The sequence below is a fragment of the Salvia splendens genome, chromosome 17 (assembly GCF_004379255.2).
Source record: "Salvia splendens isolate huo1 chromosome 17, SspV2, whole genome shotgun sequence".
NCBI classification, from domain to species: Eukaryota; Viridiplantae; Streptophyta; class Magnoliopsida; order Lamiales; family Lamiaceae; genus Salvia; species Salvia splendens.
This window is the reverse complement of record NC_056048.1, coordinates 25,812,611-25,829,987: the sequence shown is the minus strand read 5'-3', so window position 1 is coordinate 25,829,987 and position 17,377 is coordinate 25,812,611. Positions and strand designations below refer to the sequence as shown.

Here is a 17,377-nt window from a genome sequence, read left to right as displayed (position 1 = left end):
GAAATCGGCGTCAAAATCGGTGTGGCCATGCCGATTCGCGCGATGACGCCGGTTCCGACGCTGATCCTCACGGCGCCATTGTGGGTCCCGGATCGGCGTCAAACCGGCGTCAGATTTTATTTTTTTTCTTTTGAAAACACTATATATACGCGCTTTGAACGTCATTTTCATTCGCACCACTTGTTTTAACGAGTACTCTCTCTCTACCTTACTTTCTGTATAAGATCAATTTAAGAAATGAGTAATGCCGGTGGTAGTGGTGGGGCTGCGGATGAGTACGAGCGTATGATGAACGAAGAGCTAGATGCCTATACGAGCCGTGAGGTTGATCGATGAAGAAGCCCTCCTCCAAGCACATGCCGACATGCGTCAGACGGAGGCTCATATTCGACTCCAAAAGGATTTAGTTGAAGAGTTGTGGGCGCGGAGGATTGCAAGGCGTTAGTTTTTATGTAAATTTATGTAATTTTTTTAAATGTAATTTTTTTAAATGTATTTTTTTTAAATTATTGTACTTTTTGAAATTTTAATAGTATTATTCAATTTAAATGTATTTGTCTCGTAAATTACATTCCGTATGTTGATACGAATGTAAATTAAATTATATAATTGTTATTAGTGATGTGGATAGGTAGTGTGAAGGCTATGTGAGGGCTATTTGATGTCCAGTTGATGTGGCAAGCTGATGTGGCAGGAGAATTGTAGTGCTGATGATGTGGCAGTGTGAAGGCTATGTGAGGGCTATTTGACGTCCAGTCTTACTGGAGATGCTCTTAGAAAACAGAACTTGTGTAATTAGAGGTACTTTACATGGAGTCGATGCTAGCACAAGAAGCTGAATTTATTAGAATAATTTAGACGTTGTTGGTATCAAACTTAGCGAGTATGGAATATAATTTTCAACAATCTGACCTTCAGTAGCATCAACTTAGTAGTAACTAAATACTCCTATAGAGCAATTTCAACATTACAAAAATAAAATATGAAGAAATTGGTAGAGACCCACAAATTAAATTGGCAGTTTGCAACATCTCTTATTACACCGTTCATATATTGTGATCAGGGGTACTTGAATTCAAAATTCCATCAAATTGTACTTAATAATAACTTAGAATGCAAGTGAAGAGTAGAAAGGGAGATTCCACCTACGATTCTCTTGTATTGGATGCCAACCAGACTATGTACATATTTTGGGATCACATATTTATGAAAATGAACAGTTGCCATTGAAGTGATGCTCATGTATTTCCAACTTTTTATCTACTCTAACAATAAATCCTCTTCAATGTTCAAAACATGAAAATTCCAACAACCTACCATTGTTTTCTCCTAATACTCTTAAACTATAGTCTATAGTCCCTCAAAAAGTGATACTCCCTCCGTCCCATCTCAAATGATTGACTGCTTTTCGGCACGTGTTTGAGAAAAAAATGATAATAAATAGTTAAAGTGAGGAGAAAGTAAAGTAAGTAAGAGAACAATGTAGGTACAACTCTCTTCTATATTATTATCTCTCTTACTTTACTTTTTCTTCACTTTAACTATGTATTATCATCTTCACAAAACAACGGCCAAAAATAAATTAATCACTTGAGCTGGGACGGAGGGAGTATGTGTTTGTTAATTTTTTTTATTCAGGCTAGATACGGTTTCATTCATTTAAATAAATATGAGGTCTCTTTCCAAAATTAATCGGTAATAAAAATAACAATTAATTTATTTATTTTTTTAACTTCACATTTTGGATATAGGAAAACTCAAGTATTAACTTAACAATGCATAATATTTTTGACGTGGGCTTTCATTATTTTAATTCTAGACTAGATTAGCATAATTGGCTTTAATCCAAAGATTATATACTTTTACATTCTAAATTATGGCCTCATTCCAAATCTATAATGCAATCCTTTTAAAATGAAATATTTTAATTTTAGAATAAAAAGTTCAAAATAGAAGTTAGCTCTAGATGAAAACAAAAGGTTCGAATTAGAGTGTAGAAGCTTCCAACAAAAACTAGCATCCTGTGATCTTTACTCCCCTAAAATGAGTAGCTGTACTTTAAAAAATCGCTATTTTTTATATTAAAAAAATTAGCTTCATTCTTATCCTTATCTCTAAATGATAGACATGATCAAACATTATTGTACTCCTCAATAGTCGTTCATATTTGTCAAACAAAATAAAATCACTCTATTTGAACTTAATTGATAGAATCAACTTTAGGCTTTAGCCAAGGATTAATATCCTAACCTCTAAGCACATGTTTGGTAGTATATGGTAAATAACTCATCTAATACAATCTTGTTCAACTAATAATTAACTATTAAAACAATTTCGTGAGGATATTTTTTTTATGTGCGAGTCAATTAACACAACATTTATCATCTCCTTAAGTATTCAATTTTTACTTTCAAACAATAATAGATTGAGGTAAACGTGGTTTGTCGTTCGATGAATTATGTCACTTTTTGTGTATAATTCCGGTGAAGCATGCCATGACAAGTTCCGGACAACCAACATAAAAAGGGCTAAAATCACCTAGTAATATTAGGGTTGTTAAATTATGTACTAAAATATATGCAAGTTCATGCATTTGTTGGCTACACCTAATAATATTAGGGGTAGTTATAGATCTCTAACTTTTAATTTATTTTAAAACGATAATGAACTTTAAAATTGTTTGGTTATAGACTTGTTCTAGCACCAAAAATTTGACTACGATCACACACACAAACATGTTTATCGAATTGGGATATTGAAAAAATGAAGCTACGACGTGAGAAACACATTTTATGGGCGAGCCTAATCCGATTCAAAACGCCATTTTCTTAGAATCGAATGCATTTAACAATGAAATGAACTCGATAGTCTTCATCAGGCCCTAAAATGGCAAAAGATCATCCTAAAACATGCATTATGAACTAGCAAATAAAACTTACCACTTCGAGTAACAAAGTAACCAGTTCCAGAGTAGCAAATTTGGCAACCACCCAACATAAAAGCTCTAGATAGATGGTATTTTGCAGATGAACTGACGATCAATTTTGTCGAGATGGAGTGCTTGAAACCTCGAAACCTGGAGGAATGAAAACTACATCGTCCCATGATGACACTGTGGTAGCCTGAAAAGAAATTCACTTTGATCATACGAAATCCATAATCGACCATAACATTGAATAATGATGAGAAGGATATGAGATAAGGTCTGGTGTGAACTCCTCACCTTCATTCCATGAATTATATCCTCAAGAACAGCAACCTATGACATAAACCAACGAATGAGAACAAGCTACTAATGGCTAAAGGTTTTGATAATGTGGGTATTCAGAGAAAACGGTAATTTGGATACTGAAACCTGTATATCCCCTCGCCTCAAGCTGGGATTCACCTGCTTCTGATCACGTGAAGCTCTCGAAAGTGACTTTTCTAGATCCTCCTAAACATTTCATAAAGCAGAAGAATGTTAAATGTAATCAAAGTGTAAAGAAACAGATGAGTGGCTGAGTCGTCATTTTAAACCTTCCTGAAGAAGACAGGGCGATAGGTCTTATTTTCACTCCTCAAGACCAAGCTCTTCGACTGCAATAAATGGTACAAGTGTTAATAAGATGACAGCAAATGGAGATACATCCCATTCATAAGCTCATAAGTCATAACTAAATGATACATCCCATTCAGAAAGTTGAAATTAGAGATGCAAGGAAAACAAAACAAGGTCCTTATTAGCAGCCTTCAAGTAATACCCAACAAATTCTACGATACACAACAGAGTACCAGCTGTCTTAACCGAGCAAAATATGTTTCAAGATTAACAGTTCATTCCAAGAAAGCAAAGTACTCGTTAACTGCAAACAATTTTTTTAATCCATTGAAAAGTTCAAGAAAGAAAATAATATTCTAGTTTACAGCATTAAACTGGATAAGTTCATATATATTTCTCAAGATCAAGCGACATAATAGGCAGGGCAACAAAACAGCACGCCATCCTAGCAACAGATATGCCTCTTAAGATGTTTACTTGCATAGTCATTCGGCAAAAACTTCATAAACAAGACTTCCAAATGCAATTTCAGCACGGAAATGACAGTTTTCACCAAGAGGTAAAGAGTAACGAGACTCTAGCTGATTAAGAATCTGGTAAGAAAGCATTACAAATCCAGGAAAGTCTTTTCAAAATAATTGTGTAGAGAAAGATAAGAAACTACACCCATTGGCTGGAAAAATGCCTGAAATTTGGGCAAGCAAGAGGGGGACTATAAGGGCAGCCAGGCAAGGTATAGAACTTCCCTGCACCTTAGGTCAATGTTCCAGTCAAGAGTGAACTTCAACGAGCACAAAAAGAGGCGTGAATTAAAGACATGCAAAAGACAGGGAAGATTGCGGACAAGCACAGACAAGATAGAAATACAAGATGTTCACTTGTACAGTAGCATGTGCAGGACATAGAGATTGAAGAAACAAAATGCTTTACCAAATGTTGGGTTGAGCGCATGATTAGAGTAGTGCTTAGATGGTTAGGCATGTCTAGTACTAGACGCTCTCTAATGTAAATAGGGATTATTATGATAGAAAGATTTGACTTGATATGAGGATTTGGGATGAAAGATTTACCCATCCTGGAAGGCATAAGATTTATTATTATCAAATCCATCTTAAAACTTTCATTACAATAATAGTGTGTTTTCATTCCCTCATTGAGAGCCATATTTCTCTTCCATCGCCACTTCTAAACATTGCAAGAAGAAAGTTATGCTGAACATTTTGGATGGTTTACTAACAATAATATGGAAGATGTTTCTGCACTTTTCAAAAAGAAATGTTCCACACTTGAAAAATATTGAGTCTTATATGATCACAAAAATGAGGATTATATACAGTTTCAGAAAGTAGAAACAAGCTTGAAGTTGAGATGAACCTGGAAAACTGGGACCCCACGGAAGCTTTCCTCATCCACACCAACCCTTTTCCTCTCCTACATACATCGTAAGAACCAATTCAGGAGTCGAAAATCAATTAAACATGCAAACCTTATCTTCAATTTGTAGATATCACCAACTTGAGAAAGCAACATCTTATTAGAATGAGTACCAACTTCGACCCATGGATCAAAAAAAATCATTGAAGGAGCAAAAGCAGCAGATGATATGGCAGAGCCAAATGTTAAAAAAGAATCAGCTTAAATAATCAAGGATTCAAGATTCAAAGCAATACTATAAAGTTTCTTTTGATTCATTCTGCTGTCCATACAAATTGTCAACATTCAAAACAATTAATAACTTAATACTATAAAAGGTGTGCACAGCTAAGTGTATATAAATTAACTTGTCATCCTCTTACGAAGGAATCATATAACCATTATACTGCCAAGACTAACCTGCAATGCATTCTTTATCTGAGAAGCCTCGGGTAGCAATCTCAAAGCCACCCCATTAACTTTAAGATCAAAAACCTGAAACCACCATTTTTCTATCACTCATAGGCAAAGTTAATCAATAACAGAAAACACTAAAAACAATGAATGCAAATTGTTCAAGGTCATATAATCGCAGTGGCAATATCTAAAGCTGTACATTAACAATGAATTAGCCAGTTAAAAGCTTAACACCAATTTTACAGATGAACCTTGTCAACAAAATCCCATTATTAAACCTCTAGGAAACAAGGTACCAATATCTGCAATGCATTATTCTAAGCCTGTCAAGTGCTCGATGGAATGCCTAAACGAGTAATCCATCTCATTGCATAAGTGAGAGATGGCCGGCAATTTGTACCTTGCTTAGAGCAACTGGCACAACTTGTGAGCCAGAACTCATAGAAGAATCAACAGACTTCATATGCTTAAGGAGAGCTTCGGCGTCGGCTTCGGTGAAAAAGAACAAACCGAGATCTTTACGCGATTGAGTGCCCGTAACCAAGACGAATTCCTCAGAGCCGTTGCTCAGGGCGTACACTGGCACTCCAGCGAGCCGCTCCTCGATAGCTTCCTGTGACATTGCGCAATTCTTAGGAGTTAGGTCAGTACTGCTGTTAGTGGCATTGAATTTGCTCTGAAGCGTGTTGTTTTCGTCGGAAATTTTGGCAAAGAAAGGGTTTCTGAGAGGGGGATTGTTCTGCATATTGTTAACGAAGGTCGAGAACTGAGTCTGGAGCGATGTGACGGCCTGCTGGAAGAGCAGCTGGGGCGACGGCGGCTGCCGGCCTTCTTTGGGTTTACAGAAATTCATGGGTTTGGTGTTTGTGGGTTTTTGAGAAATGAGGTTTTTCCTCAAGGAAGGTACAATCGGAATGAAAATTAGGATACCTTTTTTCAGTTTTTTCCTAAAATAAATTTTCATTTTCTACTATCACGTGGTGAGTTGTTGTCGATGTTAATTTACCTAATCGCTCACCATCTTCCCCATCGCCATCCAAAGATCTTATTGAGCATGTGATGACCTCCTGTGAAACAGCTTTGACGTCGGGCTCAATAGCGGTGGAAAATGTGGTAGAAGATGGAGATAAAGGTGAAAAAGTCCTCTACGTTGATGGAAAAAGTCTTTTATTGTAATTTGATCGTGTGTGTTTGTGATTTCATGGTGTTTTTGCCTATTTATAGTGTTGTGCTTGTGTTGGCAATTTTCGTCAAATGGTGATGATATTAGAAAAAATATTTGAATTTACAGAAAACAAATCTCCGTACATAAGATAGGCCTACATGCATCTTGAACTTGATTTTAAAAAAATTATGTACAATTTTACGAGAAAACATGAGTCATCCTTCTTCCACTTTGCTAAATTCCAAGCAATGCAAATTGATACACCAACACCAACTCTTCTTAGTGAGATGGACAGTTCCAAAATTCAGTCACCTTCGCCACATTACTCACTGCATTATTTTCATGCGTATAAACAGTGCACTCTTCTACCAAATTATGTGACACTTTCAAGTCAATTGGGAGATGATTTGCTATTTTAAATGAATCTTTTTTTTCATGCAAGTGATTTGGTAGCTACTGTGGCCCTTATGATACATTCTTTGAAGCATGCACCTTTGCAACCTTGTTTGAAGTCATGGGGTATATTGTGCAAATGATACCACTTCATTGACCAATTGATTATCATTATGATATGCTAATTCCAATTGTAAGGGCTCGTCTGGTAGCCCTCATTTGCTGTGAAACCCAACTTCCATCACGCTAATCCGCCGTTTGGTACGCCTCACACCAATCGGCCGACCCGGAAAACAGCAGCCGGGTTTCAGGCTTTCACATACTACTATCGGCGCATTTGTGTCAACTCTATCAAGGTGAGGGTGTGGTATTAGTTTTCGACTTCCGTCGATTAGGCTGAAAAGTTTACATTTGTACCAATTTGCCCTTTGAAGTCGTTAATTCCTTTTGTTTTGTGCACCGTTCGCAGCTGAAACTTTCGTTCTTTATTTATTTTTCTTTATTCTACCTCATTAGTTCCTTAAAAATAAAGATTTTATGGACTATGCGAGTTTTAATGTAAATTTAGTTAAGTATGAAAAAAAGAATAATAGTTTTAGATTTTTGGATGATAAAATGATACTTTTACATCATAAAATGATAGTTTGAGGGGACAAAATGATAGTTTCAAATGATAAAATGATACTTTTACATGATAAATTGATTGTTTGAGTTCTTTGGTTGGATAAAATGATACTTTTGCATCATAAAATGATAGTTTCAAATGATAAAATGATACTTTTGCATGATAAATTGATTGTTTGAGTTCTTTGGTTGGATAAAATGATACTTTTGCATCATAAAATGATAGTTTGAGGGAACAAAATGATAGTTTCAAATGATAAAATGATACTTTTGCATGATAAATTGATTGTTTGAGTTCTTTGGTTGGATAAAATGATACTTTTGCATCATAAAATGATATTTGAGGGGACAAAATGATAGTTTCAAATGATAAAATGATATTTTTGTTTCATAATGATAGTTTTAGTTCTTTGGATGATAAAATGATACTTTTACATCATAAAATGATAGTTTGAGGGGATAAAATGATGTCGAAATGTTTCATTATTTTTTCACAACCTCAACATTCTTCTGCTCATCTGAAACAGAGTGTGCTTCCATCCATCAAAAACTCAGTTTCTAAACAATCAAGTCTTTTACCAACAGATTGAGTTGAGAGCCCTAACATATTAAAGCATATGCTTTTGTGAATAAAATTTTAAACCTGCACATTTTTTATGATTAACAGCAACTAACAAGATAGAAAAGCATTTTAAGTTGAAAGAGGGAAAACTCGACCAGCCCATAAGCTTTTTCAATTCAACTCTGATACTTTTATATCATAAAATGATAGTTTGAGGGGATAAAATGATACTTTTGCCGTATAGAATGATACTTTCAGACGATAGAATGATACTTTCAGCCGATAGAATGATAGGTATTTTTGGTGTATAAAATGACATTTTTGTTCAATAAAATGATACTTTTACCTTATAAAATGATAATCTAAGCGGATAAAATGACAGTTAGCTTATAAAAATGATAGTTTAGCTGGAGAAATTGCATATAAGCTGATAAAATGATACTTTAACGTGACAAAATGACATAAAACTGATAAAATGATACTTTTGCCCGATAGAATGATACTTTCAGCCTATAGAATGATACTTTCAGCCGATAGAATTATACTTTCAGCCGATAATGATAGTTTTGCCGGGTAGAATGATAGGTATTTTTGGTGTATAAAATGACATTTTTGTTCAATAAAATGATACTTTTACCTTATAAAATGATAATCTAAGCAGATAAAATGACAGTTAGCTTATAAAAATGATAGTTTAGCTGGAGAAATTGCATATAAGCTGATAAAATGATACTTTAACGTGACAAAATGACATAAAACTGATAAAATGATACCTTTGCCCGATAGAATGATACTTTCAGCCTATAGAATGATAGTTTTGTCGGGTAGAATGATACTTTCAGCCGATAGAATGATAGGTATTTTTGGTGTATAAAATGACATTTTTGTTTAATAAAATGATACTTTTACCTTATAAAATGATAATCTAAGCGGATAAAATGACAGTTAGCTTATAAAAATGATAGTTTAGCTGGAGAAATTACATATAAGCTGATAAAATGATACTTTAACGTGACAAAATGACATAAAACTGCTAAAATGATACTTTTGCCCGATAGAATGATACTTTCAGCCGATAGAATGATAGGTATTTTTGGTGTATAAAATGACATTTTTGTTTAATAAAATGATACTTTTACCTTATAAAATGATAATCTAAGCGGATAAAATGACAGTTAGCTTATAAAAATGATAGTTTAGCTGGAGAAATTGCATATAAAACAAAAGGGAAGGAAAGATTATTTAACTCTAAGACATAGAAAACACATACTAAAAGATGATTTGATTTGAGGATTTTGATTTCAAAATTAAGCTAAAACAATTACAAAAGATTAAACAAGCAAGGCGAATTAAGAGAAGAACGTGTTACTCCAAACATTCACGGATAAAATGATTTTTAGCCAAGCATAATCAAACTATGAGCAATTGACAATGGAAGAAGAATCATTTGATTCATGGAGTAAGTAAGCTTGAAGAATTAACAATTCATCAACACAAATCGGCACGTCTTCTTTTTCACTTCAAATCTCCCCCAAAGTCAACTTCTAATTTCCTCAATTTTTGTTCAATTTCCTTTCAATCCCAAATCAATTAAGTTTTTTTTCCCAAAGCTATAATGTAATCTAGAAAAAAATGGAGTTTGAGGTGATTTTAGAATAAAGATTAGCGAACTAAGAATTTTGGGATGTGATTTTGAGGTGATTTTGGTGGAAGAAATCCTGAGCCAAAGAAATAAATATTTCAGGCCTCACATGCATAAAGCAAACTAAATGTGAAAACTTTATACATATAAAGCTCAAATAAAGTAAAAGAACAAGTACAGATTGCAGAAAATTAATTGCAAAATTTAGTAGAAAGAATATGCCTAAGAACACATTAGCTAAAACCACTTCCTACGCAGCAAATGTCAAAACCCAATAGAGAATTCCAGGATTAAAAGTAAGTTCCCATAGCAAAATAGTTCTGAGAAATCTAACATCAAGGGCTGTGAATGATATTTCATCATGCAAAAAAATGTTTTTTGGAACACAAAACAACTGATATTCATGAAGTTGTATAGGTAAAGTGGCCAAGCAACTATAAATCACAGCTTAACGCACTGTTATTTAAGAGCCCACTTCCTCACGATGAGAGGGTAATTTAGTCACAATAGATTTTGTTTCCTTCACACCCTGCTTGAACCAAACATTATATATAAGCCCAATCAGCCTACATGGGCTGAACCAAACAATGTATAAGCCTACCAACCAATTTAGGAAAGCCCATTAACAATAGAATCATGTTAAAATTTGTGGTGGCTACCAGACGCACCCTAAGTGCTTCGGATAACTCTTGACTATCCCAAATGTGACATTAGATGAATTGGAGCTGCTGCTATAGGGTCTGTGCCCTTCCTTGATGTTAGGATTGACATCATTTTCATGAATGAAGATAACATAATTTCCTTTGCAGGCCACTTAGATTTTGGGTGTGAAGTTACGTCACAACCACCCTTATTGACTGTTACATTCAATTTAAAATAACGAGTTATAGAAATACACCCAAACTCTAATCAAGAAAGCTAATGAATCATGAAAATGACGATTTAAAATGTTGCATATACTGCTGAGCTGAAACTAGTGCACCACCACGAATTAAAACATAATTTGGGCTCTATTTTTCTGTCAAAACAAAGGAATTTGTCCATAACAAAGATGCATCTCTAGCATTCCTAACAAATATAATCTTCATGTAATAACATCAACAACTTAAAGAAGATAAACGTCACGCCTGATGAAACTTTAACAGAAAATTCTCATCCACTAAATTGAAAATGAACCAAAAAGCAACACAACATCTCTAGTAAAAGAACCCAAGAACCTTTCCTCCAACGTTCTTCCTGCGGGCCTCTTCGTGATCCATGATTCCAGCAGATGTTGTCAGCACGATGTAACCAAACTGAAATCAACATTTCCCAAGATTTTAATACACAAGACATCATAATCTACAATTATGATGCAAACATTTTCTAAGAAAGCTAGGCTTTGAGATTGAGTCATTGTATATCAACCTGTCTAGATGGAAGAAGTCTTGCAGTCCAGGGCTCAATTTCCTTGACACCAACATCAAAACGGGGACTGATGACACCACACTTGTTGAGCCTTCCGTTCAGCTCAACAACGATTTTGCCGGATCTGTGGTCATCGACAAACTCAAACTCACCAATGTATCCTGTTTGCATCAATTCACATGAGAAACCAGTTGTGGAAATATTGAGACATCAAAAAACTGCAATTAACTAAGGGGAAGAACGCACCGTGCTTCTGCATAACCAGAAGAAACTTGACAATCACTTTCGACGAAGGCCTGATCATGACCTGCCGTTTCCCCCTCTTCTCAGCATTATACATGCTCTTCAAGGCATCATTCAAAACACTGACTCTCACCATCTTACAAGTTGAGCTAATTAAAAAAAATAAGTATCAGATAATATGCAGCTCAGTAAGATTAAATCAATTATCAAACTAATTCGATAATGAAAAAAGCTGAATTTGATTAAGAATGTTGAAAAATACAAATGCATCACAAAAAATCATAAAATAGACTAGAACAAACAGAATAACGAACAGTAAAATATACAACATGAACTCGCTAATTCGGCACATCCATTAACACAAGAAGCAGATATCAAAAACTTCGACAGGTTAATCAATTATGCAGATAAATCAATCATATAAAGTTTCAGAACTTTCTCTCACAAAGCTGAATTTGTGCTACATAGAGTTATAAAACGTAATCAATTTCTTTATCCCCAAATATGCAGGTAAATCTCCGATTATTCCGATGCATAAGCAATGAAGCGAAGAAACAAAATCAATGGTAGAAATGCTGTAAAACGAAGCCACTCCAGAAATTTGAACACCTTACCTGCTAAACCGGCGGAGGCAGAGGCGTGAGGAGATGGAGTAAAACAAGAAGAATATGTAGGGTTTGGAATTTATAAAGACGCCGCCACGGAGGTGCTGAAGTACTGAACCCTAGTTTTTCCTTTTTTTCGAATTTATTGTTTTTTTGTAATATATGTATAATCTGATTGTTTTTCATTCCTATCCAATTTTTACAATGTTTTCAAATCTTATAGTAGTAGTATATTGATTTTATATTTAATTTTTTAAACTTTTATCAAATTTATTACATGTTTCAATGTTCGGTATCATATTATTGACATAGTATAAAAAATGTCAAATTAAAATCTGGTGATAAAAAAATTAGCTATATACAATCAAATTAATATTTTGTACCTAATTTTTTCATTAAATCCAACTTTTTAATTAATTTTTTTTAATTGATAGATCAAGGGTAACAAATTATTTTTACTCTGGCAAATTTGTAAGTAGCTTGAAGGTAGTGACAAATGACGCAAGGATTTAAGAATGATCCATACCCAAAACCAAAAGTAGAGATCGAACATAAATTCAATTGAAGTTTTACTCCCAGAATCATTCTATATAATCATGTTGGAGTCGGTAGTGTTTCGTTATTCGCAAAGAAAATCGCATTGACACACTGAATATTTTTTCTTAATTTCTATGTTGAAAAGAATGGACTCAATTAACAAAGAAAAGAGGAAGATAGTAAACAATCAATTTTAATGTGCTTATGACCATTGTTGTTTTACATTATTATATATATTTCATATCTAACTTTATTTGTGTATAATATTTATATATTGTTTAAATACAATAAAATTATTATGAATAATACATTACTAAAAATATATTTTATTCGTTTAACTCTAAGTGATATATTTTCATTTTTAGGATATCACTCGAATTGACACATTTTCTAAAACTAAAACAGCATTATATCTACTTTATTCACTCTCTATCAAATTTTTAAAACAAATTTGCATAACTCCCCTTAAAATGAGACAGAAGGAATATTAAAAAAGAATATATAAATTATGTTGGATTGATCTACTAATGGCAGTATAAATGTCATTATAAGATTGAAAGTTGACGTAGGTGATAAAGATATTAACAATTTATTGGATTGAATCAAAGTTACCACTAAAGTAAACTTATATCTCTCCTCCATAAAAAATAGTCTCATTTGTGAATGACATAAGTTTTAATATGAAACTATTAAAATAAAAGATAAGTTGAAAAGATAAGTAAGTAAGGGAGATAAAGAGAAAAAGTAGGTAAACTATAAGAGGGGTGAAAAAGTGGATAAAGAATGATAGAGAAAATTTTCATTTTTAAGAAAGGGATATTGGCACCTAATATGATGGAACTTAAAAAAAAGTTTTTTTTTCTCACCAACTTTGAAATTGGCTAGTAATATCACGAACTTCACCCCGAGTTTGCTATTTCCCACCAAAGAAAAAATTCTGGCTATATTAATAGATTGAAGAACAATTTTGGAGGGTGTGCTTCAAGAAAAAATATCCTCAAAGATTGAAAAACTTGAAGCTCTCGAAGTTGTTGTCGAGAAATTACGAAAAAAAATCTGTATCATGACATTATTTGCCGGAATTTTTTCTTTGCTGAGAAGTTACAAACTCGGGTAAAGTTCGTGATATTATTTGCCAATTTCAAAGTTTGTGGGTAAAACCCAACTTTTTGAAAGTTTCATAATATAAGGTGTCAATATCCCTTTAAGAAATGAGACTATTTTTTGTGAACATCTAAAATGGCAAAAAAAGGGACTACTATTTTTCATGGAAGGATGGAGTAATTAACGTAATAAATAAAAGGCGCCGGGGCTCGGCCCCCCGGGCTATTTTTACAACATGTTAAGTATAATTGTTTAGTATTGAGTTATAATAATAGATAATGATAGTCATTTTTTTTATTAAGGGATGTTTCTTTTGTGAATATCTTGTTGTGGATATGATTTTATTTACCTAAGCAACATGTAATTGAAATAATTAATTAAGCTATGAATTAAAATCCTAATTAACAAATTAAACCTCTCTCTCCCTATTTTCGAAACCCCTCCCCCTCACCCCACTATTTTCTCAACCTCCCCACTCCCACATAACCGATACATTATCTCCTTTCCAATCACTCATCGGTTTCTCTCATCTCCCTCTCCGCTTTTGTTCTCAACACCGGTAAGGTCTCTCTCTCTCTTCCTCCCTCTCGGTTCTCTCACCTTTCCCCCACTCACTACTCCCTCTCATTGATTTCTTGAATTCATCAAGGTATCACACTCTCGCGTACCGATTTGGAGTCGGAGTAGGGAAGGCTTTCGAACTACATTTGAACTCTTCGAGAAGGTAGTCCAAAACCCTATTTCCATACCCGAACCACATGCATTTAGGACGTTTTGAATGTTTTAAATGCTGAATAGGTTTTGTGATCATGTGTTTATGTTGAGTATGTTTTCGGTGGTGACTGACAGTGGGTTCCGACCCCTTTTTGACTGATCAAAACGATCTCCTTTGGTACGAAATTTTAACTGTGTAAACTTGGGTGTGTCTTCTGTGTGGTGTGTAAATTTCAGCTTCATTGGACGTCGGATGATTTATAATGATTTTTGTAAGTAAACTGCGCAGTTCTGCGAGATGTACGTTTCTGGGTGATGTGTTTTTGTGCAATGGGTGTGAATCTGGGTGTTTTGATATTGTGATGTATGTGGGTGTGTTTGGCCAAGGGATGGCTCGGAGGAATCAGCGTTTGGTTCGAGTGTTTTGTGTGTGTTGGCCGAGAGTTTTAGGGTTTGGCCTAGGGTGGTGTTGTGGAGAGTTTTGGAGGGTTGATCTCATGTTTTCGGGTGTGTTTTGGGATGTAGAATGTGTGTTGTGAATGTCGTATAAGGTTTGAGAATCGTTGGTTGGGGGAAAACTGGTGTGCACTTGATCGGGCCAGCGGCCGAGACGCCGAGCCAGATGCCGAGCCAGATGCCGAGACAGGTGCCGAGCCAGTGCCGAGAGAGGTGCCGAGACGGGCGCCGAGCCAGATGTCGAGACAGGTGCCGAGCCAGTGCCGAGAGAGGTGCCGAGATGGGTGCCGAGCCAGGGCCGAGCCAGACGCCGAGACATGTGCCGAGCCAGGCGGCCGAGACGGTCGGCCGAGGTGCCGAGCCAGGCGGCCGAGACGGTCGGCCGAGGTGCCGAGCCAGGCGGCCGAGACGGTCGGCCGAGGTGCCGAGCCAGGCCGAGACACCGAGCCTTTTCCGAACCTTTTCCGAGCCAAGTGAGCCGTTTGCACAAGGAGGGTATACCGGGAGTACGAGTGTTTCGGGTGTGTGTCGTGTGCGCGTCGTGGGTGCGTGGTATGCGTGTCGGGTGCGTGCGTGGTGTGTTTCGGACGTGTGATTTTGTGTGATTGACTTATAAGATGTTGTTAAGTGTGTGTACGTGTAACGTGCTAGATGTTGAAGTCATCCACGTAGGAATCATGCATTGTCGTTTAAACCTCGTCTTTCCTGACTCTAATTATGATATTTATTTATCTTTCAAAAGGGTGATCTTTTACGAGGAAATTGTGGTTGAAGAAGGGAACCATTTAAAAGCTAAGCAATTGAGGTGGGCTTTTCTACCCTACTATTTTGTGGGTTATCTTTAATACGGACGCTGTTCCGGAAATGTTTATGGAGATGAACTGTTTGTCTTGCCAACTGTTTTGTTTTGAAACCTATCTGAAGTGGTTTACCACATATGTTTAATCGAATTCGGGTCTGTTGGGCTGCGAACCCTCAGGCTAGTGTACACGAGATCGGGAGCCATCTGAGAGCAAGTTGGCCGGTCTAGTTGACCTGGGGTGTGGCCACGCCCCTGGTCACCCGTTGGATCAGATAGTGTATGATGGTGGGAATAAGGGTGGCAATATCTGAAAATGACTGCGCAGTCGAATTTATGAAATATGTTTTAGTGTACTTGGGTTATTTTCTTTACACTTAAAACCCCAAGGTTACACTGATATGGCATGACAAACTTTGATTTTGGCGTGTGCCCACTGAGTGCAATAAGTACTCAGCCCTGCATGTTGTTTTCTTAATGTGCAGGTTGAGCGACGATGGGGGATGACGGATGTTGAGCAATTAAAGTCAAAATTGTGTTTTTACTTTGCCTTTTGGATGGTGTCGTGTCGTCATACCCGGCATTGTCTATCTCTTGGTCTTTTGCGCTACTTTGTAATCCGATACAATGTTTTTATTTAAACTCTGATTACTTTAATTTTGGTAATGTCGTCACAGTACAATGTTTGAAGTGAACTTTCTTTTATTAAATGTTTCGGGTCAAGTATTCTTGTTTCCCCCTTTCTTCCCCGCTTCTTTATTCCTCCCCTAGTCGCGGTCCACCGTACTTCCTATCCTTAGGAAATGCGGGCGTGACAGAGTGGTATCAGAGCCAGGTTTTCTTTCTGCTCTGGATCCAAGAGTCTTTTTCTGTTTTGAGTAAGTTTTCAAAAGTGTCATTGGCTCAACATCCGACTCATCGCACTCAACCTGAAATGAGGTAATGAAAATTTGAATTTTTGGAAAGTATATGGAAGTGGAGGAAATTGTGATTTTGGGTTTTGAAAATGATTTTTGGAAAGTTTAAGTAAATATTGATGCATGTGGAAGGGTACAAAGTGATGTGAAAAGTTGGAAATTATGAGAGTTATGAACTGTTATTGTGTGTTGAATTTATATGAAAGCATGTGGCTGATGTGTGATGCTATGATGACGTGAATGTTGATGTGAGCTTTTACGTGTGAATGTGTTGGCCTTTTGAATGATTGAACTTAGACGTGAGAGGTTTCACTAGTGCTTCTTGGACCTATAGTAGATAAGGACTTATGGCCTTTGAACACCAGCGGGCTTGGAATTAGAACAGTGATACGTCTGCATACACATATCTCTCTCTTCTTCGGTTATGCACCCTGTTTTTATATGCGAGGCGATTGTTTCTGTTTTTCTATAGATGGCGCGTATGTTCCGAACCCCGCGACGGAGTGATCGTGATAGACTTAGGGCACAGAGGGTGCTCAGAGAGTATAGAGTGTATCGAAAGAAGGATCACATACCGTTGATTGAGTTCGTAGCGCACTTCGACACCCTCTGGAGGGCAGCTCAGGAGTTCGGAGTGACAGAGCTTGACGGCATTGAGAAGCTAATAGAATTGCTCCCTGACAGCTGGAAGGAGTGGGCTGAAAGAACGGCGAGGAGGTACACGTGGCATGAGCCCGTTACCGATGACATGGTGGGCGACATGGCTGGCTTTCGGAAGGCCGTGTATTGTGCACTGGTAGACTCTCGAGAGGAGCAGCCCCCACAGGATGTGCAAGAG

General features: G+C 36.2%; 2 protein-coding genes across 3 annotated transcripts; both read right to left on the bottom strand.

Moving 5' to 3' along the window:
* Positions 1 to 2,823: 2,823 nt before the first annotated feature.
* LOC121774829 (protein TIC 22-like, chloroplastic) lies at positions 2,824 to 6,564 on the bottom strand. 2 transcript variants are annotated; one of them, XM_042171691.1, is made up of 8 exons: positions 6,390 to 6,564; positions 5,772 to 5,984; positions 5,375 to 5,449; positions 4,916 to 4,972; positions 3,520 to 3,579; positions 3,356 to 3,436; positions 3,224 to 3,259; positions 2,824 to 3,122 (listed from the first exon to the last, which is right to left on the bottom strand). In XM_042171691.1, the coding sequence occupies exons 1-8, from the start codon at positions 6,405 to 6,407 to the stop codon at positions 3,039 to 3,041; spliced, it is 624 nt and encodes a 207-aa protein (XP_042027625.1). In that variant the 5' UTR covers positions 6,408 to 6,564; the 3' UTR covers positions 2,824 to 3,038. The 2 variants fall into 2 exon arrangements, with proteins under 2 accessions (XP_042027625.1, XP_042027624.1); XM_042171690.1 differs by lacking the exon at positions 6,390 to 6,564 and having other exon boundaries at positions 5,772 to 6,348.
* Positions 6,565 to 10,748: 4,184 nt separating this feature from the next.
* LOC121773318 (40S ribosomal protein S15a-like) lies at positions 10,749 to 12,176 on the bottom strand. The gene is made up of 4 exons (XM_042170148.1): positions 12,022 to 12,176; positions 11,411 to 11,556; positions 11,165 to 11,325; positions 10,749 to 11,052 (listed from the first exon to the last, which is right to left on the bottom strand). The coding sequence occupies exons 2-4, from the start codon at positions 11,541 to 11,543 to the stop codon at positions 10,954 to 10,956; spliced, it is 393 nt and encodes a 130-aa protein (XP_042026082.1). The 5' UTR covers positions 11,544 to 11,556; positions 12,022 to 12,176; the 3' UTR covers positions 10,749 to 10,953.
* Positions 12,177 to 17,377: the final 5,201 nt, after the last annotated feature.

Excerpts from the sequence above, each read along its gene's own strand:
- LOC121774829 (XM_042171690.1), bottom strand. The coding sequence starts at position 6,335 with ATGAAAATTTATTTTAGGAAAAAACTGAAAAAAGGTATCCTAATTTTC. Across the intron at positions 5,450-5,771 it reads TGCCAGTTGCTCTAAGCAAG|GTTTTTGATCTTAAAGTTAA; the intron begins GTACAAATTGCC and ends TGGTGGTTTCAG. Across the intron at positions 4,973-5,374 it reads AGATAAAGAATGCATTGCAG|GAGAGGAAAAGGGTTGGTGT; the intron begins GTTAGTCTTGGC and ends CGATGTATGTAG.
- LOC121773318 (XM_042170148.1), bottom strand. The coding sequence starts at position 11,543 with ATGGTGAGAGTCAGTGTTTTGAATGATGCCTTGAAGAGCATGTATAAT. Across the intron at positions 11,326-11,410 it reads TCTGGTTATGCAGAAGCACG|GATACATTGGTGAGTTTGAG; the intron begins GTGCGTTCTTCC and ends TGATGCAAACAG. Across the intron at positions 11,053-11,164 it reads GACTTCTTCCATCTAGACAG|TTTGGTTACATCGTGCTGAC; the intron begins GTTGATATACAA and ends TGTTGATTTCAG.